This window comes from Brachyhypopomus gauderio, chromosome 15 (genome assembly GCF_052324685.1).
Source record: "Brachyhypopomus gauderio isolate BG-103 chromosome 15, BGAUD_0.2, whole genome shotgun sequence".
NCBI classification, from domain to species: Eukaryota; Metazoa; Chordata; class Actinopteri; order Gymnotiformes; family Hypopomidae; genus Brachyhypopomus; species Brachyhypopomus gauderio.
Genome location: NC_135225.1, coordinates 20,332,690 through 20,354,692, shown reverse-complemented (window position 1 = coordinate 20,354,692; position 22,003 = coordinate 20,332,690). Strand labels below are relative to the sequence as shown.

Here is a 22,003-nt window from a genome sequence, read left to right as displayed (position 1 = left end):
ACATATGAAAGGGCTCTAATACTCAAAGGGTTTTGTTCTGTAGCACCAGTGTTCACCGAAGGCCTTGGCGTTTGTGTGTATTCTCTCTAATCCTACACAGTCCCTGTAAACCGTTAAAGGCCAAACACAAAGAGAAGCCCGGGTAGTTAAATTGGGAGTGGTTGCATTAGTAAGAAAAATGTTTCTGCAGGATCTGCAGTCTGACGCATTTACAGTGTTGCATGCATTTGATATAGAGCTAAGATAAGGACGAGTGGGACGTGTGGAAGGAGGGATGTGGAAGAAGAAGGAGGGATGTGGAAGGAGGGATGTGGAAGGAGGGATGTGGAAGGAGGGATGTGGAAGGAGAGATGTGGAAGGAGAGATCCAGCTTGATTACAACATGACTATAACTTGAAGCTTGAGGAGCTGTTGACAGCAATCATCACAGTCATCAGGGTGGACACCAGCTACTTACACCATACACCACTGCATGCTGATTATTAATGAAATACCCACTCAAAATTTTACAAAGTTTGTATTCAGAAAGTATATTCCAACATTGTATTCAGAGAGAGTATTCTGAAACTGGTTTGAAAGTTTTTGAAAAGAACCAATGGTCTTGTATAGTCTACAGCCCCCATACTCAAATAGCGGCCCGCGGGCTATCTATTTCTGGCCCGCAAGCTGTTTTGAAAAGTGTTTTTTTTTTTTTTTAGGAATCTTTTTTCTCAATCGCGCTACCCGCTCTTATTTTGAAATCGCGCACCGCGATCTAAAGACGATGCCGGGGATTGCCTTTATGGCAACAACAAACAGGTAGCAGACGCCCAAATGCATTCGCCACTCACCACCCCCCCCCCACCCCCCCCATTTTTTGTAGTTTTTGATCTGTATAGATGACCATAATGAACATAATTGTTCATAATCAATTTTGACATTACCTTCAAAATGGAGAAGATAACTAGCACTTTTTTAAGCTAGTCCATGCACAACATGTAGGTGCAGATGATGTTAACAATATATTTATATAAATTACTTCCAGAACACTTTAAAGAAAATGTGTAATATTTTACAATTTTGGTCAACTTTGGTACCATCCTATTTTAAACAGACATACATACAGCTTAGAACTAAGCAGGTGAAGAACAGAAAATAAAGTAGTATTACTCATAATATACATGAGTAAACATGTATATTACTAGCTATGTTTTAATACTGTTAATAGATGGAATGCTTCGCAATATCCTAAAGGAATTAATCACCCGTGAATGCTAATGCAGCTAACCATGAGTGAAAGCTAATGAGCGCCAGTTAGCATGATCTCATTCACATGATTCACATAATTGATCCCTACTGGTGTTCATTCATTACTAGCAACATTAACATTTTTAATGAACTTTTCCTTTAGCTTGAGTGGCTCCATCCCACTGAGGCCAAGTAATCCTCATAATCACAGAGAGTTCCCCATGACTTCTGCGATGCTGCTAAGGACTGTATGATGTAGCACTTAGCACGTAGCATTAGCGCTAAGATGAGCATGGACTCACCTCACAAGAATGCGTGAACGGCAGTGGGTGGCAATCACGCCTTGCTTTAAGGATTTGAAGCTGAGCCTTTGATATGTGTCACTCACATCATGTGTCAATCACGGCCCAACTCAGGTGGAACCCAAATTACCATAATCCGGAACGGCAACACAATCTCATCGACCTGCAATCATTCAAGGGGGTCACTGTCAAAGTGATGTTATTCCTTCAACACTTAGTCTAGCCGGATTTACATTTTTCAAGTAACCAGCTTGAAATTACATGCCAGTCAAGGTACAGCTATATTGGGGAAATAAAGGAAGCAACTATTGTGTTGTGTTGGGGGGAAAAAACATGATTAATATGTCAGATCAAGTTCCTATCACACCTGATTTTTATTGTGCCATGAGAATTTGTGAGGAGCTCCTTCTATCGCATACAATCATCCAAAGTTGCATGTAATATTTCACAAAACCAAGAGTAAACAGGTTTTTGAAAGCAGTGTTTGTTGCACATCAACATTAGTTTGGATTTGGTTTGTCAGACTGACAGTGTCTGATTTTTACAGTGCTTTACAGACCTTATTTTACATATTTGAAATTCAGTAGGCTGTTTTTCCTAAATGAAAGTCTGAGTTGCAGTGGCCTGTATCTGAACACTCATCAGCACAGCTCTCAGTCGCATGGCCCGTACATTGTTATTTTGGTCCGTGTTCACAACAGCTAAGAATACCCCCGATATATGTTGGTAAGCTCCGCTGTGATTCGAAAATGGGACAACTCTATTGATACCTCCCAAATCGTTCAAGTTTCAAATCAGCCTTTAAATAACTTCAAAAGGGAGTAAACAAAAGGCCATGGAGGTCTGTTTGTGAGTCATTACTTCTAGGTCAGTCCATCTCCAGCCTGGTTTTACTCATAATGATCCAGTTTGCTTGAGTAATTCATTGTGATGGTGATCCCCTCAGACTGCAACGCAGAAGTAAACCCATCACACTTTCAACCACCTGTCTGTGTTTGAGCCTTCCCCAAATGGCTGAATCGATGATTGCTCCCTATTTGACACAAATGTTCCAAGTAGCATTTTAAGAACTCCTACATGTGCTCAATGTAATGTACTATCCCTGTAAGACCTATCTAATGATTCTGGATAGGAATATCCTGTTTCGATATGGCATTATAGGTGCAGAATTGGGGAAAGGATGCTAATATGTGTGCAAGTGTGCTAAAATGAAAATAAAAGCAACAGAAGAACATTAATGATAGTAATATAAAGCTCATAAAAAATTCAAAACGCGCAAATACACACTGAAATTACTCTGGAAATAGGATGTAGAATGTAATAAAACAGACACTGTATGCTTCTAATCTGGGATTTGAAACACCCCCACACCAAGATCCATTACTTCACTTTTGCATCGTAAAGCACCGAAAATGTATGTGTGACATGTTCCTAGCATTTCTCTAGCGATTACATACACTGCTATAATAGGTGTGTAATGATGCCAGATTAAGTAAATAGTGGTCGTGAAGCACACCTGTGACCTTCCTGTTATGTTCAGAAGACGAGTATGACACATTCACTTCTGTATATACACTTTATATGACTTTGTGGGAAACTACTTTGATGATTCCCTTCGGATTTCTCTGCTGGAACTGTCTGACCTTTAAGTTACTGCTGCTGTTAATAATAGGGATTCTAATTTAAACAAAATGATGAGCAACACATCATCAATACAGTTACATAAAGGGCAGAGAGAAAGCAAAGGGCTGTACCATCTGGAGCGAAGGGCTGCATCTCTGAAGACAGCTCTGCCAGCCATGAATGAAAAGTGTATGTGTGTGTGTGAAAGTTATCTCTATGAGGCCAACAGAGAGAGAGAGAGAGAGAGAGAGAGAGAGGGGGGGGGGTGCTCTATGCAAATGACCAGAAATCTGGGCTGAGGTTTGGCTGCAGGGGATTCAATGCAGTGTAAGTGGCCCATCATGAGACTGTGATACTAGGGAACTCCAAAGTGAGGGAGGGAGCTGAGCTCGGACCTCTCCTGCTATCAGAACTCTGCGCCCGTCCCCTGCCATGACAGAGTTGTTAGGTGTTTCGAATTTTTATCCCTTCCCCAAAGCAAACGCTGAAACTTCGCCTGTGATGACACAGGACGAGAACGATCGTTTACTGTACATTACCTCGGCCGCTGCAAATTAGTTTTACAGTGTTTGCTAAGATTTTAATTTCCTGAAGATAAAGATGGGGTAGGAGATATAGCAGTAATAATCATATTAATGAAACCATATGCCCTTGAGAGTCCACGTTTCCCCTGCCAAGAGGAAAAGTCAATTTTGTAGAGGCAATACAGAGGGGGGAACTCATTGCAGGCAATAATCCAGGTTGTCATGATGAAAAATTTCCCTAGTTTCAGATCAAACACAGAATGCAAAAGAAAGTTGATTTAAGCTATTGAATCGTGATTTTTTTTTATTACCACACATTGTCCATCTATCCTGCAGAAGAGAAGCAGCATCTTTGCCAATTTAGAGTGATGTACCGTTTTAGAATGTTTGACCTAGCAACCAAAATAACCAGCAGCTGACGCCTCTGAAGTTCTCCTCTAGGTGTTTTCACGGAACAGAGTAACAAATCAAGGTGGAGACTTACATGCATTACAAAAATACATGCTTGCAGTACATTGTCCAGGGATATGGCAGACCATCCTCTACATTTAAAGTCAGAGCAGTCCCCTCAGAAACATTGCCAATGCTGTCACAGCTAACTGTTCGAATTCTCTGACCGCTGTCTTAAATGGACTGATCCGGGTTGCCATGTCACGGTGCACCGTGTCCAGTCCCCTGTTCTGACCGTGCGCTAAAGTCCCATTTCCAGCTCAAAATTACAGCGACATCACGAATTGCGGGTTGGTTGTCTGAACGACAGGAGATCTGTAAGTGTTAACATGGAAAAGTGAGACATTAGCTTGGTGTCTGCCTTGCATTCACAGTTCAGATCACAGTATCTAGGCCCAATACTCCCTGGGTCACCATATTCCCATGAGAAGTATAGAACTATTGGTCTCCATGTTTGATTTGCTTAATATTAGTTCATATTTGAGTGTTTTAAAACAATTAATTATTGTTTCTGTGTATTTGTTATATACAGATACATGCACCGTTTACACACACACACACACACACACACACACACACACACACACACACACACACACACACACACACACACACACACACACACACACACACACACACACACACACACACAGAGTGTTCAAATATTTGCAGAATGTACATCAAACAAATTGATTAGCTTATGTGAGTACATTAACCACTTACCATCTCTGAGATGTCTAAGCAAGCAGGAACACGCACCTTAACAGCGCTCTGCACTCAACAATATAAAGCCTCTATTCAAACAAACTTGCATTGCACTTCCCACCCGTAGAAAGGTGCCCAACGGGGTGTGTTCTTTAACAGATTTAATCGATATCTGCTGAATCATGTGCCACTCAGTACTGTTTCTTCCGAAGGGGCTCATGCCGTGTGGTATTGATCAGATTCAGCAGCGCTATTGGTTCTGGAGCAGCTGCTGGGCTCTAGATTCTGCGGCTCCGCTGCGTTCCGTGTCCGTGGTACCGCCGTGTGAATAGTCTCCGTGACCAATGAACTGTCACACAGGCAGAATTGCCTAGTGTCTCTTTGTCTAATTTGTTAATTCATCAACATGTCATCTTCATTATTGTCGTGTTTCGTTGCGGCTCCCGTAATCGCTTCTGAAAAATAAGCCATAGCGTCTGGGAAAGAATACGGTGTGTAAGCGCTCCGCGGAGGTCAGAGTGGCGAGGTGCGTCTTCAGTTTTTCCCCTTCAGCTCATCTGTACAAAGACCATGGCTGGTGTGACACAGGCTAGATGTCTGCCGTGGAGCTGATGAAGCCGGAAAAGTTGCATCTTTTCTTCTCGATGTGTCTACGTACTTGTCGATTGTTTCCGAAAATCTATGCAGAAAAAGCTTTAATGACTGCAACTTTCTAAATTTTAAAAGACCACATTTTATTGCACCAATATATTGAAGCCTCTTATTATATGCTGTGTAGGAGACTGGATTATTATTATTGAATTACTGAAAGGGAAACACCGCACCGTATCATGTTCTGCATGGTTTACAACTTCTTTTTTGGATGTGTTGTGCAGTTTTTAAGAGCTCTTTCTGTCCCCATCCTTACTCCAACTGTAATCTGTTTGATTTGATGTTCTGTATGCTGCAGATTATAAGTAGGAGGGTGGAATAATATTGGCGTCCTGATTTTCACTAGCAGATGCTGGCAGAGTAACATGACATGCGCATACTTCGTATTTCTTGTTTCAGGATCCAGAGGCCTTTAATGTTTCCACACCCTTCAGTGGGACCATTTCAGGAAGTTGCCAACATAATGCGCTGCAATACATTTTCCACATAATCCATCTCTGCATTACATTGCATCTAAACGATCCAATCAGATTAGAGCTATTTCATCTGCTATAACACAGAAGTCCGTAGGCCACAGGCTTTGCTATTCAGAACGCAGAACTGCAAATTGCTAATCAGAAAAGTATAGCTTGAACGGTTCAAAGTAGGTCCTTGTCAGCCTACACGTGTGCAATAATACTTCACATTTTCTAACCATTAAATCTGCTCTTGTCAGACTTAATGAGCAAAACAGTTTTAGGATATTGAGGATGCTGAAAAGAAATTATATACCATAAACGATCCATTTCTGTACTTACAGAACCATTATAGTTTCGCCATGGATAGTGTTAATAATCTGGATTTGGTTGCAATGCTAATATTGATTTTGTCCAAATTAACAGGTCAGTGTACATCAAAACGCAATTTTAGACACCCCTTTAGGAGCTAATAGCCAATGTTTTAATGTTTGTTTCAGGTTTTGGTATTTAAAATGACTTAATAAGGCCTCATTTCAACCCAAAGCAATACGTATACATATTATGTGAGCAATGCCACCATTGATGACACTCCCATATTTATCGGCATACTAAAATGTCATATTTTATTGTCAGGATTACTTAAAGTACTTCAACAAAACAGTCATTGCTCACATCTTACTGAAAGCAGTGTTTGCGGAGCTGCGTTTCTCCGCGGGCCCAGGGCCAGCACCCGGGCATCGCGGCGAGAAAGCGCTCGGAGGGCGTAGACAGGAGCTCCGTCAGGTATTCAATTGTGTAGCAGGCTGAGAGAGTGGCCAGTCCCTATGATTGATGCACTTGTCCTGCAAGTCAAAGAGAGGCAAGGCTTGGTGAGCCATGTGATGGATATACCAATATATTGTGTCTACACCACTGGTGGTCAGCAGTGGTGTGCTCACCGTTTTACAGGATGACGAATGTTACACCTGGTGGCCATTTTGTGATACATTCTGTATAGAGTATTTTGGGGAGGGTTTAAGAACAAGGGATTTCTAGAAACTAGAAATGGTACACTCTACCTAAAATGACATCGGCTTTCGGTGGCTTGATTTGGAAGAATAATAATTTTAAAAATCCACAACATATGAATGTACACTTGTTTTGTTCAAGTCTTTTAAAGAAATAAGCAACCAGGCTCTAGAAAAGGTAAGCATGGAGTCCTGAAAAGGTCATGAGGTGGCCATTACCCAATATGCTTTTTACTTCAGTCTTTCTTTATTGATTTTAAAAAACATGCATTCCATCATTCACCTTTTCAAGACACCAATGACAGCTATTGGTTATTCAGACAAATGCAGCTATTGGTTAGTCAGACAAATGCACTATGGACCACCACCTTCTCTTCTGTACCCCCATCCCAGACCTCCGTTGTCCTGCAGAGAGGGTTCAGCCAGTGAACTAAATCTCTTTGAAGAAGAGAAGGATAATCAGAGGAAACTCTGGCCTCGTTGACTGCACTTTAAATGTCAGACGGACAATGAGGGAGACAGAACAGCGTAGCGACTTCTCCATCAGACTATAGACAAAAGACTCAACTTTGAACTTTTTTTCCTTTGTAAGCCCTCTGTAAGATTCCACCCTCAAAGAATTGGACCAAAGAAAATCCCTGAACGAATTATCAGTATTCAGATACAATTGAGTGTAATGTGAATGGTCAAATGTAATTGAACTTATCCAGTTTTTTTTTGGTTCTGTCCAAACATCAGTGAACAGGCATGCGATTGTCTTCCCTGATGGGTAGGACTGCATCATGGTGGATATGCTCCCTCTGTATCCCCCTGTGCCCCAGTTATTTGAAGTCCACCCCCTGAAGGTCACATCCCATAATCTTACGAATGATATTCAAGAGTAATTACTCATGCGTGTGTTATTTCAGGATTGCTGAACAAAAAGGGTTCTTTGCATTCATTGAAGTACAATGTAATTAAGGTAAGGATCAAAAAACGAGAGAAGGTAGTGAGTTCTCATTAAGTAATTTAGATTCATTTGTGATTTGGACTCCGTAAGAGGTCCCTCAACATTCTTACAGACCCATACTGACAACTACTGCCAAATTAAGAACCACTTGATTTGACAGACCAAATCTACAGCTGCGCTTTCTAAAAGCACAATACTGTGGTCATTGATTTTGAATTAACACTTTACTCTCAACACATTTTTTCAATTTTTTTCCATTAGGCTATTGACCTTTTATACAATTTGTTCAAAATGGCAACTTAAGTCTCAGTTTCTGACTATTAGTGCCAGGCCTTTTCTTGCCCTGTCATAGTGGACTTGATGCTTTAAAATCCTATAACGTCAGATTCCTATTTATGTTACCATTTTAGACCTAGCTGGAATTTAAAACATGGTTAACTGTAACTATGAGTAACAACTGGGGCACTTGGTGATAAAAACACATGACAGCAAATTACAAATTCAGCTATTTCACCCCTTACGTATTTGTTAAGGAGAATTTCACCATATTTTGACATATTGACCACATCCAGAATAACCATTATAACAAAGGTCTGCCATTATACATTACATGGGTTGCTTACAGTCAGTGATGGAATTTCACCTGGTAACGTCATCCTGTCATAACCAGTGTTTGCTAATTGCAGGTTATATCAACTGCTCTGCTCAGTGGAAACTCATAACTATGGTGAGAGTCCAAGTCACACTTAGAACATATCCTGAAAAATCGAAGTCCTTGAAAGCTGTGTAAGGAATTACCTCCTGGAACTCTAATGGACCTTCACAGACGTTGAGCAAAGGGGTGTTTGAAATGCAGCGAGGTGCCCGGTTCACTTTGAGCCACAGAGTTCTGCACAGACCCTTCTGGAAGCTCCACTGATCTGAAAGTCCACCTTTGATAGGCGCTGTGATAAAAGTCCCCTGAGATGCTCTAGCTACAATAAAACTATGACCTCTCTTTGGCCATCACATCAGGGTCTAAAGATGCAAAAATCACCCACAGGATATGACAAAGGTTATAGTAATTTACAGCCAGGAGAATTCTGGCCTTTACTGTGCACATGTTGGCATGAATACCTTTGCTAAGCTCCGTTCAGATGCACACAGTAAGAAGATTGGATATGTGTTAAATGTGTTACTGTTACAAAGAATATAACCCTCATACAAACATTCCTACAAGAATTAATAACAAAACCGCACAATTTCCATATATGTGTATTCATTTGCATAATAATAAATAAATATATTAATTCAAATTTTAAAAATAGCATATTAAATATACTAATATATAGTACACACACACTCTCTTTCCCACATTTTTTTCCTTTTTTTTGGTTTTCTTTGCTACAAGTAACAGGCCCATGTTACAGAAACAACTCATTTCATGCATGGTGACTCACTCAACTGTTCAATTATTTCACGGAGAGCTCCGATCTAATACATGGAGGACGCGGTTCTGATGGTGGAGTGTGTTCCTGGCTGCTGGGTTATGAGGTGCGGGACACATCACGGTGAAGTCTGCTGCAGTGTACGCGCACTGTTAGCCCGCCTTTCTGGAGGAAGCTCGCTGGTTTTAACATGCACACATTTGCAGCATGAATCCCTGGGACTCTTACCCCCAGTGTCACGTTACCCCCATGCAGAGCAGTTGATATAACCTGCAATTAGCAATCACTTTATTGCTTAATTCCAGAGTAAGGCCCGTAACACTGGTTATGACAGGATGGAGTTGCTACCAGTTGGAATGTAAAAGGAGTTCAACCACTGGCTGTAAATAACCCGTCATAATGGCAGATCACCCCCACCTTAAAAACACTTCCTGTGTTCTAATAACCTGCCTCTCTTTATTGCTTGCACTGTACTATTTTTATAGACCTGACAGAAACAGAGGAGGGGGGAGAGAGGGGTGGGGAGGTGCTCTTTGGCTGTGAGCTAATACTCAGAGGTGTTTAGGGTGCAGGAGTTTAACTCAGAACTGTTGCGTAAAAAAGCGCACCCTGATCCATTACGCAGTCAGAATCCCAGTGAGTGATTTACATATTTGGCTGTGCTAGGCTTGAGGCGAATATTACATACTCTTACTCCTCAAGTCAACAGACTTCTCACTATGCAGGAGAAATGTTTTTTTTTTTTTTTTTAAGATTTCCTTAATGTCTTCATGGTATCTTGGGAGAAAAATTGTATGCACAGAGCTTTATATGCAATTCCCAGACTTTTTAAATGTCCGTGTAGGGCTGAAATGTACAACGGCTGTGCTGTGGTGCTCCAGTGTGAGAGAGAAGGATGAACAGTTCACTATTGTTACATAAAGTCCTCCAGTGTCATTCAGAACAGACTGCCACTGCGTCGCAGTGTGAACAGGCTTCCCTATAAATATTGATCTTACATCATTTTCAAAGGCCTTATCCTGTTTTACAGTACTGCGCCCGCTATCCCCACATCCACTGGCACGTTGTTTTCCAAACAGACATTTTATGCCAAGCTGAGATACATTCCGCTAGAACAAGGTGTGCGATTCCCGGGACGCGCTCTCTGCTCCTGTCTCACTGCTGTATGTTAACTAGCCGAGGGAGTACAAACATTAGCATAATATTCAACGTAGCATGTGATGTGCAGCGCAGGGATCCAATTGGGCCCGCGGTCCGAAGACAAATAAACGCGTTCCACAGGTGGACGCAGCAACCGTTTCTGGGTGGCAGTTTCCAAGGCAGTCATTTGATTTTGATTCGTTGCATTTGTCCCATGAAACAATTACAAAAGCAAGACGGATACGCCACTTGGGCTAAAATCCGACAAAAACGCTGTGAGAAGCAAAATGGAAAAAAACAAAACTGTTGCCGGACCCCAACAATATAAAGCAACTGTTGTGATTGATCAAAGACACGCTTATCGTGACGTGATAGTTCCCCCGTTGGAGAAAATGGTCACACATGCAACCATGCTGGTGTGAGCAGCATTTATGTGCAGGGGTATTCAGAGCAGGAAAGTGCTGGACAGGAATGATTATGTGACCCCCCCCCCCCCCCCCCCCCCCTTCCAGGCAGAGACAGAGATGAGACGGAGATGAGACAGAAACGAGACGGAGAGCCTCTCGACCAGTTCAGGAGAACAGGGCCCCACTCATTCCGCTCCACTGTTTTTTTCGCTCCACTGGAGGCCGAGTGGAGCACCGGGTCATCTGGCTCGCGCTCCCAAGATTTTGCCAAAAGACTGAAGGTCAGAGCAGCAGCAGCACTTTAATGGCGGCCCCCGAAGGCCGTCGCTGGCGTGGATACCAGCGCTTTCGTCAAAGCAGCATTCCCGATCCCTCACCCGGGAGCCATATGGGGTCGCTCGTTCGTTGGGGGCCCCGTGTTTGATCTTGCTCTTGTTATGTCCTTGTTTTTTTCCTGGGTGGTGTCAGAGGTGAGGCCACGCAGGCCCGGGGCTTAGCAGCATGTCTGCGCTGACTAAGCCCGGCATACCGCGCTTTGCAACAAGCAACAAACGCATTGAGACTGTTAGTGCTGTAAAGGTATGGTTACAGGCTACTTTTAGCAGCCTGATTTTCTTTCTCTTGTTTATTATTATCATATTTTTTTCTTATATATATATATTTTTTGTAGCTCGTGTGTTCCTGCCTCACGTGTTCCTACCTCGTGTGTTCCTGCCTCGTGTGTTCATACCTCGTGTGTTCCTGCCTCGCATGTTCCTGCCTCGCGTGTTCCTACTTTGCGTGTTCCTACTTCGCGTGTTCCTACTTCACGTGTTCCTACCTCGCGTGTTCCTACCTCGCGTGTTCCTGCCTCGCGTGTTCCTGCCTCGTGTGTTCCTGTCTCGTGTGTTCCTGCTTCGCGTGTTCCTACCTTGAGTGTTCCTGCCTCGTGTGTTCATACCTCGTGTGTTCCTGCCTCGCGTGTTCCTACCTCGCGTGTTCCTGCCTCGTGTGTTCCTACCTCATGTGTTCCTGCCTCGCGTGTTCCTACCTTGAGTGTTCCTGCCTCACGTGTTCCTACCTCGTGTGTTCCTGCCTCGTGTGTTCATACCTCGTGTGTTCCTGCCTCGCATGTTCCTGCCTCGCGTGTTCCTACTTTGCGTGTTCCTACTTCGCGTGTTCCTACTTCACGTGTTCCTACCTCGCGTGTTCCTACCTCGCGTGTTCCTGCCTCGCGTGTTCCTGCCTCGTGTGTTCCTGTCTCGTGTGTTCCTGCTTCGCGTGTTCCTACCTCGTGTGTTCATACCTCGTGTGTTCCTGCCTCGTGTGTTCATACCTCGTGTGTTCCTGCCTCGCGTGTTCCTGCCTCGTGTGTTCATACCTCGTGTGTTCCTGTGGTGCATTCCTCCACCTTCTTCTGCTCAGGCCACACTTTGGTTGTCATGAAAGTACCACAATTACCAGGTTCTTACTGGGAGAAAACATGGTAAAGTGGTGCTCTTATCTTAGTTTAATTACCTGTTGACAATGCAAGCAAGAAAATTGCAAGGTTATAAGTGGGGTGTCGTATAATCACCCGCTACACTTCTTCAGAATAGACTGAGGTTTTACGTAGCTTGAGAAAAAATTGGGAACACATTTGGTGAGCACCTGAGGCAGGAGTTTCTCTTCTGCGAATTAGCACTCGAAATTCATCATAACCTGTCTGCATGTAGATAGTCACTGCAGTGTAGCGTCAGTCAACAACTGTTCTATCAGCAATGGTCACCAGGGGTCACGACTGCAACCTTTTCATATTGCCGATGATGGACGCATGTTTGGGGCTACAGTGCGAGACTACATGGACAGCATGAACTAACCTCTGTCACATCAACAGCACAGACATGCAGTCTGGTGATGAATACTGATTTCCATAATAGAAGCTATTAATCCTTGGTTATTCAGAGGATTTTGAACACAGTATATGATTTAGATATATATGAACAAAACCTCCAGATATTGTCCACCCACTAGTCTATGTCTGTTACAGATTCATTACAGTTCATCCACGTGTGTAGCATGTAGTCAGTGTGAACACTGACGTCAGCAGATTGCTCAAGTGAAGCAAGTAAAGTTAATCACCTCATGATGTTATAATGCATTTTCACAACAATGAACGATGATGTGTTGAAAAAAACCTGCCTAAAATGAATCTCATAATTACTTTACCACAACCCATCACACACACAAACATGCAAACACTGTGTGATGTTCAGTAGAGGCCAGATATTGAAGTATCACAGTAAAAATATATTTGTATATAGTGTAGCTGGATGTTTTAAAGCTTAATATTGAGCTTTTTCTAAATATCTTAATAAAATACAATAACGTTTTTCCTTATGAAATGCAGTAGATATTTCAAGTGCACCTAGTGCATTGCAAACTGTTGATAGTGTCTAAAACAAAAGCAGTAATATGTTTTCAATATTATGTTTCGTATTGATGATGAATCTTTATTTTCCTTCAATGCTACATTAGTTTCAAGAATCCAATAGAGCCATTTTCTTATCTTTATTGTTTAAAGTTTTTATCTTAAATTTTGAATGTTATTAAAGGTCATTGGAACGTATTTTCTATTTTTTGTTGCACTGAAATTGTATTGACATTTACTGAAATGCTGGCTTGGAACTTGAATTGAAACGTTTGTCTCTGGTTTCTCTGGTCTCTGTCTCTGTTTCCAGGTTGTCTGGCTTCATGTTGCCGTCGCCAATAGTAAGTTCGGGGTCTATACTAGCTCTGTGGTTCACCACAGATTTTGCTGTGAGCGCACAAGGATTTAAAGCAATTTTTGAAGGTAAGAAACAAAGGTTTTTGCTTCAGTATTTTAAAATGTACAGCTGGTTTTCCACTGTTGAGAGAGGTCATATGAGTTCACAAAATCTGCATGATATGTAAATGCCACGTGATATGTAAATTCTCAACAAATGGAAAACTGTTTCCATTTCCACTTTGCAAAACATGAAATGATATCAGAGATGTTACTACAATATCCGTAGTGTTTTTCTTTATTTCTAAATGGAAATTCTAGTCATTTCTCCCTCAGGTCTTCCAATTATATACTATGTTTGTAAGCCACTTCTTATCTTGGAATGGGGGGTCTAGTTGTGAGAAGGTTTTGGTATTGATATTGTTCAACTGGTCCTGAATAAAAGTACACAGAGCCGCCACAAGAAATTAGCATAATTACATACCTTAGTGACACTCTGACAGAGCCGCGGCTACAGAGTCACTTCTCCCTCTAGTGGACAAAAAAATGGTTGATTACTTTTGGTAATCTTAAATCTAGTGGTACCCCTGGAAAAGCATTGGGACTAACTCACGAAGGATTACTGTATGTGATAAATAAGCATTTTCTTTTTCTGGCAGATGGCAGTGGGATGAGAGGTAGCGTGAGACAGCACTTACAGTGCCAAGGTGGAGCTCAGAGGCTTTAAGAAGTAGCTGCATGTTTGTCTTTTTATGCTAGTCTCCCCCAGGCGGTTTATGTAAAACTAGATTTATCCTTTCTGTCAACTTATCAATGAGCTCATCAATATTTTCCAATTACTAACAGTATAAACCAGGGAACAGTAGACTGGGTCTAATTCAATATCAGCATAGGTCCTCCGAGACAACTTCTCCCCAGGTAAATAAATAAATGTGATCGTGGACATGATCCCTGCCCCAGTTCTCATTCACCTTAACACTCAGATATGAAATCCGGTTAGTCAGATCCCCTCTTGTATTCTGCGTATTATCAGCCATGCTTTGTATGCAAACTCTTTGTGATGGAGGGATTAGGAGAACAGCCCCACAACATATCTAGTGATTTTGCTTTCAGCGACGCCGAGCTTAGTTCAAGCTGAGCGCGTTGGAAATGTATCGGTGTGACTAAATGAACTTTACGCCGGACATGACTGTTAAACGAAAACCTCCACTCAAACCCTCAAAACTATACAGCCTCGCTAGTTTGCTCTTTTCAGCGCTTTGCTCAGGTTTTCTTTGTAGCTTGCAGGTCAGGGATGTCACATTTTGAGCGGGCGGCGCTTTGGAGACGTTAGGGGAGCTTTGGATAGAGCTTCGCCCTGCTGCGTTCTCTGGAAACGTCTCCGGCACAGGCGCGCAGCAGACGCGTCTGACAACACCTGGGGCTTGTGAATGATGCACGCTTATGCCATCGCACTGCCAGACCTATCTGTAAAGAGCCTTTTTTTCATGCTTTAACCCTCCCCACTTCCCCCCGATTCCAGAATATGGCTCAGTGGAGCCGTGATTCAGCTCACCGCTGACATGGGCCTCCGCACAGCCGACTACGAGAGAACCTGGACGGCCTCGCACGTCTTGGGTCTCCGACGTTCGGCGTCATCTGTTGCCATGCGCCTGGCGAGGCGCTTCCCAAAACGCCGTCTGTGTTCACGGCCATATGGCGGTCGTTGAGGCACCGCTGTGGAATACAGATGTTGTGACAATGTGTGCTTTGTACCGACTGCGAGACGATCCTGCCCCCCGGTGTGAGGCATTAGTCCCGCACCACTCCAGAAGCTGCCCACGATTATGCATCACGATCTCGTTAAGCCAGCTAAGCAAGCGCTCCTCCCGTCCGGGTCGTGCGGGTCCGGAACTCACGCGTGTTTGTGCGGCTCGTCACGAACGTCCCGTCTGAAGCCAGATGCGCCGTGCTGTCGGTTGGTTCTGTCACGCACAGCTGAGATGCTGAGAAGCTGGCTTCTGATTCCCTAACGCCGGGTTGATTACATGTGTATTAGTCCATTGAAGTCGTCACTACATGACATTTCAAATGATTGTGTGACCTTTCTCTGTAACGCGTTAGGAGTTGCTCACATAGCTACAAACCAATCCATCAGGCTAATGGTTTTTATAGAGTCTTTACCTCTGGTGGCCAAGATAGACAGTGTTTAACCCTGCCTAGTGTTTACTGTTAGAGCAGAATTCTGGTAGCACTTAGTTACAAATCCAAACCATATGATTTAAGCTAATTTCATGAGTACTTTCCCACACACCGAAGCAGATTTTATATCACAGATATTGAAGGCGACTTTATATTATTATTTTCAAATGATCATTTATCAGGTTTTTCAATACCAAGTGTGAACGTCAGGCATGTTAGGACGGTGACATAATTGGTTTCATTATCTGTATCTTACTTTTCAACACTTAACAAGTTTCATTAGCACAAAGTGAGCTTGTGAAATGGAGATCGTTATGTTTTAGAAGCCAAGCATTTCTTTTTTTAATGTTGTACTTCAAACCAATCACACACACACACACACACACACACACACACACACACACACACACACAATGGCTATTGTGTGGCTTGAATCTTTCCTAATGTTCAAATATTTGGATGGCACTCGGAAGAACCGGGTTGCTGGAGAGAAGCCTGAGGGTGATGGGCTGGATCTGGGGAGAAAACACACACACAAAAACACAGTGGCTTGGAGGTGCTTAGGCCCATAATGTGCACATCTAAATGTTAAAGTGAGTAGCATTGTTTCATCTACCCCCATTCGCTGCTGTTTAGATCATGTCATCCATAATCATCCTGCAGGTTTCCCAGCAGCCTTTAGAGAAGGGCTTATGGGCCATTAAACCAGACTAATTGTAATCTATTTGCCTGCAGAGTGCTGAGTGGCACAGCAGTGTGCTAGATGAACACAGAACTTAGAAGCAAATTTCCCTTCCTTGATACCCCCAGAAATCTAAGATGGCAGAGTTCGTTCATTTGATGGATAGTGCCGAAGTTAATTAGAAAATGTCCATACCGCTACCCATATGTATGCTGTTCTCTTCCTATTTCATGTTCACTGTCAGGCCAAAAACACCCAATATTTAAGTAATTGTAGTTTATTTCTTGATTCAAATCTTGTATCACTGATTTCGATATAAAGTTAAAGACAGTGAAAACATTTTCTATTATATTTATGTCTGATATTGAACCTATACACTGTACACTACTAGTAGCTTAAAAAGTGTCATACGGAAGAGCTGAATTTGATCCAAGAGAGAATGCAGCACTTGTGAGTTTACAGGAACACACAGGCTACGTTGAGCAGCTTGGTCAACACTGAGCACCAGAGTTAGCATATGGTTTGTCTATTTCGAGTTAAAAGACGAGATGCTTGAAGTTCTCATTTGTTCAGATTTTTAATATCCTTGCAATATGTATTATAGACACCCTTGGTAATGAAAAGTATACAAAGTTATGAAAAAATGTTTTTTATCTTGATATATACTGGAAATGTGAGAGAAATCTAACCCTAACCTTTAAGTAAGGTAAAAGAAAAGCTCTAAACTTAACAATTATTGATATGAACACTAAACACTAGACAATTTTCTAATATACACACTGGACACATTTAGACATACAGCATCCATGGAAATATCACGACCATTGGTCAATATGGCAGAAAATAGGGGAATGCATGAAAGGAAATGAAACAAATTATGTTGACCTTCAAAGATCAGGCAATGCATATAAAAATACCTTCACGTCTGAAAATACTTATCACCTCTAGGGAAATAATTGTTTCAGGCACCTGTAGCTAGAACAGAACACAAATATATTTTACCCAGACACAGTGAGAAGGATTGATTTAAGATACCAAAACGTTTAGGGTTAGGAAGGATTAGTTAGAACTGGATCAAAATTGCAGTAGTGGTTCTAATTACCGAGGGTCTGACCTCCCTAATTATAACTGGGATCCGTTCTGGTGGGTTTGAAACATTTACATATCTTTCTTACATGGAATTCTAAATACTACAGTTAATTTCCAATATTCATGCTTTGGGGAATCTTGTAATAAGATTTTGTACACACAGGTTGGCGTTAGATTTGTCTGCCTGCACCACTCTCTAATGTAATTAGCTAAGTTAGCTAGCTCGCTAGCTATGTAACTCTATGCTTTTAAAAATATGTTTTGTACTTTACTTTTTTACCTTCACGGTTTTTGAATTACATTGTGACTGATTATGGATAATTACTAACGTTAGCTTATTTCTACCTTTTGCCTGAAATTGACTGGCTATCTAAGTTAGCTGATAGTCTGTCGTTTCTTTTCCAGAGTTGGCTTGGCAATTTATTGCTAATATAAAACGTCATGAATAATTTAATATTAGATAGCTTGCATTTTTGCTCAGTAATGAGATTGTAGCAGTGACACCCTGTACACAGGATTAGCTAGTTGTTACAGTTACATTTTGATTAACACTATAATTTTTTGACATCAATACATTATTATTATTATTTCATTTTAATAGTGTTTTATGTGGCTGTAGAGGTGTAGTTAGTCTTTTGCCTTTTTTGAAATTATATAATAGGTATCCTCTTGGTTTTCCAAAGGAATTCAAGGTTTTTACCTGGTGGGTAGTTGAGCAATATTAAAATTCATGTGTGCTGAAGGCTGAGTAATTGTATTAGTTCAAAGGTATGACTACTTTCTTGAACTTAGATTAGATTTTATTCACAGAATCATCATGTACAAGAGGACAGGACTTTTTATGACAGGTTTTGGCGCTATAAAAGTAAAATGAATGTGAAAGAAAAATTACTTCTGTGGTTATGCAGGCTTGACACTGAGCAGGCTGGTATGGGTAATGGCGAGTTTTACATCTATGTGCTTGCTGTATTAAGGAAGCAGAAGAAGATGGTTAGCAGGCATGACCCATAGCATAGTGGTGAGTTAGAAAGAAGGTAATAGTACTTTCAGAATCTGATGGGATGCACAACGATCATACCCTGCTGTTCTCAACTAATATGCCAGGACTTTTAATGAAGTGTTGGCTACTGATAGTAAAGAAAACATCACAGTTGTCTTGTCCTAGTGTGGTGTTGTGTGGTGTGTGATGCATGGGCTGGGGTAATAGGTTCATCATCATGTTCAGACTCACTACAGACATTATGTCAAGCAAGCGAGATACCTTAAGGATTGTAAAACTTCAGTTCACTGAAGGCCAATCCTGTAATGGATTCCTTTTACACCCTGGGGAAAACGTTGATCCATCCTGTCATCATTTGCACTCTGATTGTGGGGCCATCAAATCTCCAAATGTACAATTACAGCCCACTGCCATGAAAACAAACTTTTTGAAGGTGTTGCCAGGAAAAAGAGAAGAAAATATCTGCTGTCATCAAAGAGTAAAGGTCATGCAGAAAAGAACCTAATTCCCACTGTGAATTATGTGATGGTCTCGCTGTACCAAAGGCCTTTCACATCTTGTTAGGATACATGGCATCATGGACTCTGTAAAATATCAAGAGATTTAGGATCAAAATCTGGCTGCCTTTGTCCGGAGGCTAAGACTGGGTTGTAATTTAGATCTTCCTAAAGGGCATGATCTGAGGCCTACCACCAAATCCACACAAAAATGGTTTACTGAACATAGAATAGCCTTACAGTGGCCATTCCATTCCCCTGATCCCACTGATAACCTGTTGGATGAGCTGAGGAGGAGAGTCCACAAGCAAAGACCAAAGGATTTGGAGAGATTTTGTATTGAATAGTGATCTCAGATCCCATTATATGTGTTTTTCCATCTTATCCAGCATTGTAAGATGAGAAGACTCAATACTGTTTTGTTGTGGTGGACAAAGAATGTCAATAACATATATATATATATAGTAAAATTATAGTAAAATATTAGATTTTTCATCACCTTTTTCGCTCATCTTTACTAAGTGTTCCAATAAGTGCAGTGTAGAGTTTGGTTTGAAACTTTTAGATGTAATTCATCACACTGTAGATAAGCTGTCGTGGTAGAGTTCCGATTATCTCTGTGCTAACATCTGTACATTCTACCCTCCTCCTCAGTGATCGCGATTGTCTGTGCATACTGTGATTTTAAATCGTTTTAATCATGGGGAAATAATGCTAATCGTGTTTGCATTTGGAGATCACCTCAATGAGTGCTTGCTCCTCATCTTCAGTTGCTTAAATTAAGCACCTCATCAGACCTTTATTGAAAAGATTTGAAGAAATTACAGGTTTTCTCTCCACCATCAACACTGAGCCCTAGATAAGGGCTCCAGCAGGGCCCTGCTCCAAAAGATATAAATCAATTAATTTCCCTACCCGCGGCCCAGCCCTAAGATAGTAGCTGGCCTGTCAAATGTGACGACAGTCTGACCAACATTTAATCAACCCTACAGAGCCAGGATGTGCTACAAAGGCCAGACAAGTGGAAAGATTTGATTACACTCGGGGACTCCCATTGGTTTTCATGGACTCTGCTGTTCCTTTTGCTGGACACCACCCTAGTCTTATGGTGGATCCTTTATCTGTCAAGGCAAGACTAGGGAAATCTTCAAGCCATCTGTCAGGCACAGGTAGAAGACACTGGTAAAGATTTTGTCTCATGGCTAGAGAGACAGCGTTTTGTCCTGTAGGACAAATGCACCAGGTTCTGTCTTGGAGAGGAATTCTGTCACAATTTGGGAGTTTCCTGGCTCAGATACATCTGATTAAACTCATGAGTATATTACCATGTGTAGTGTTTGTGCTAGAGCAGGTGAAGTTGTTTACAAGCTAAGCTATATAGGCAGGGTGTAACACCAAGTTTCAGATCATAGTTCTGGGATTGTGATTTTGCCACAGGAAGCACTTAGTGCGTACTCACACTAGGGTCTGTGATCCGGGCCCGGGCACGGTTCCCTGCCGAAGCACGGTTCGTTTGGCTAGTGTGATCGCTCCGAACCATGCCTGGGCCCGGCCCAGTTAACCGTGCCCGGGCCCGCTTGAAGAGGTGGGCCAGGGCATGATTCGCGTGAACTCGGGCATGGTTCGCTTCTAGTGTGAGCGCTATCCGTGCCCGGGCCCGCTTGGTGCCTCGTGTGATTGGTTCATTTTGCCGGAACTCAAACATGACGTCAGTGATGCGACGCTCACGTTAAACAGTCATGGCGGCAAAGCGATTGTTGTGGTGTGTGGTAGAAGTTCAGTGTCAGTTGAGTGAAATTTGGGCAAACGCAAGTATACAGCAACAACTGGATACAACACACAAGAATGCCACGATTTTTGGTATTTTTGTTAAAGGATCGATAAATCTGTGCTTGCACCGTGTTTCCGCACTCCCAAAATGACTCCAAAAATACAATAAAAAGAGAATTGGGAACTCCATAGTGTTGTGCGAGTGCGCTTTTTTCAAATAAAGTCACGTTGTGATGACGTAAGCGTGCTCGGGCCGGGTTGCTGAAGCCAGTGTGAGTGCAGGCCAGAGGGGGAGTGGGGAGGGGGGATAACCGGGCCTCAGCACGGAACCAGCAAACCGTGCCTAGTGTGAGTACGCCCTTAGTTTACACGTAAATTTTCAGAGGAGTATAATCTAGGTTCAGAAAGTAAAAGTCCTCCTCACCAGGATTTTGCTCAAGCTTGCTAGATTTTCTAATTAGTGCAATCCAAGTAAAATTAGTGGAATCAACACAATCCAGGAAGCCTGAGCAAAATCCTGGGGAGGACTTTTACTTTCTGAACCTGGATTATACACCTCTGCAAGTAATGATTATATCATACGTGCTACAAAGTTACCACGGGTTATCGTCGTTTATCTTCTGGTCACATGTACCAAAAGTAGTAAAGTCAGAGAAAATCAAGAGTTCATTTGCCTGTATTGTTAAGGCGGTTCTTTGTCCACACTAGGTGTGATGAATTTTTATTGCCAGTTCCTGAAGATTCAGGACAGCCAATAGTTTTTACCTGCCATAAGATAAAATCTTTATTGGGCTCCGGGACAAAAAAAAAGACCATTTAAACTTATTTTACTTGCTATTTGATTTTTGCTTGTCATTCCCGCATGTTTTATGATCAGCAGAACAGGGTAAATTGTACCATATGCATATTTTTTTGTTATTCTGAAATAGCTCCAGTTTGATAAACCTGGGTTTGATTAATGAACCTGGGTTTGATTAATAAACCTGGGTTTGATGCAGTCTAGACTGAGGTTAGAAACACAAGCTGCTGCCATCTTGCTGGTTTATTGGTGATTAACATCCTAGTGATATTTCACAGAGAACACTGAATTAGCAAGACGCATAGGGTTTAGTAAATGCAGTACAGAAGAAGACGTAGGAGCACATCGTCCCTCCAGACATACCTGTGGAAAACAAGGGTTGCTTACAAA

At 42.0% G+C, this 22,003-nt stretch overlaps 1 protein-coding gene and 1 long non-coding RNA gene across 3 annotated transcripts in view; one reads left to right on the top strand and one right to left on the bottom strand.

The window, feature by feature from the left end:
• Positions 1 to 22,003, top strand: part of csmd1b (CUB and Sushi multiple domains 1b) — a 288,049-nt gene that overhangs the window by 91,079 nt on the left and 174,967 nt on the right. For both annotated transcript variants that reach the window (XM_076974689.1, XM_076974688.1), the window contains exon 3: positions 13,570 to 13,682. In XM_076974689.1, coding sequence (XP_076830804.1) covers positions 13,570 to 13,682 — 113 coding nt within the window. The remainder of the gene's footprint in view (positions 1 to 13,569; positions 13,683 to 22,003) is intronic.
• LOC143476466 (uncharacterized) lies at positions 13,517 to 15,363 on the bottom strand. The gene is made up of 3 exons (XR_013121308.1): positions 15,151 to 15,363; positions 14,080 to 14,126; positions 13,517 to 13,646 (listed from the first exon to the last, which is right to left on the bottom strand). It is a non-coding gene; the product is annotated as an uncharacterized LOC143476466 (long non-coding RNA).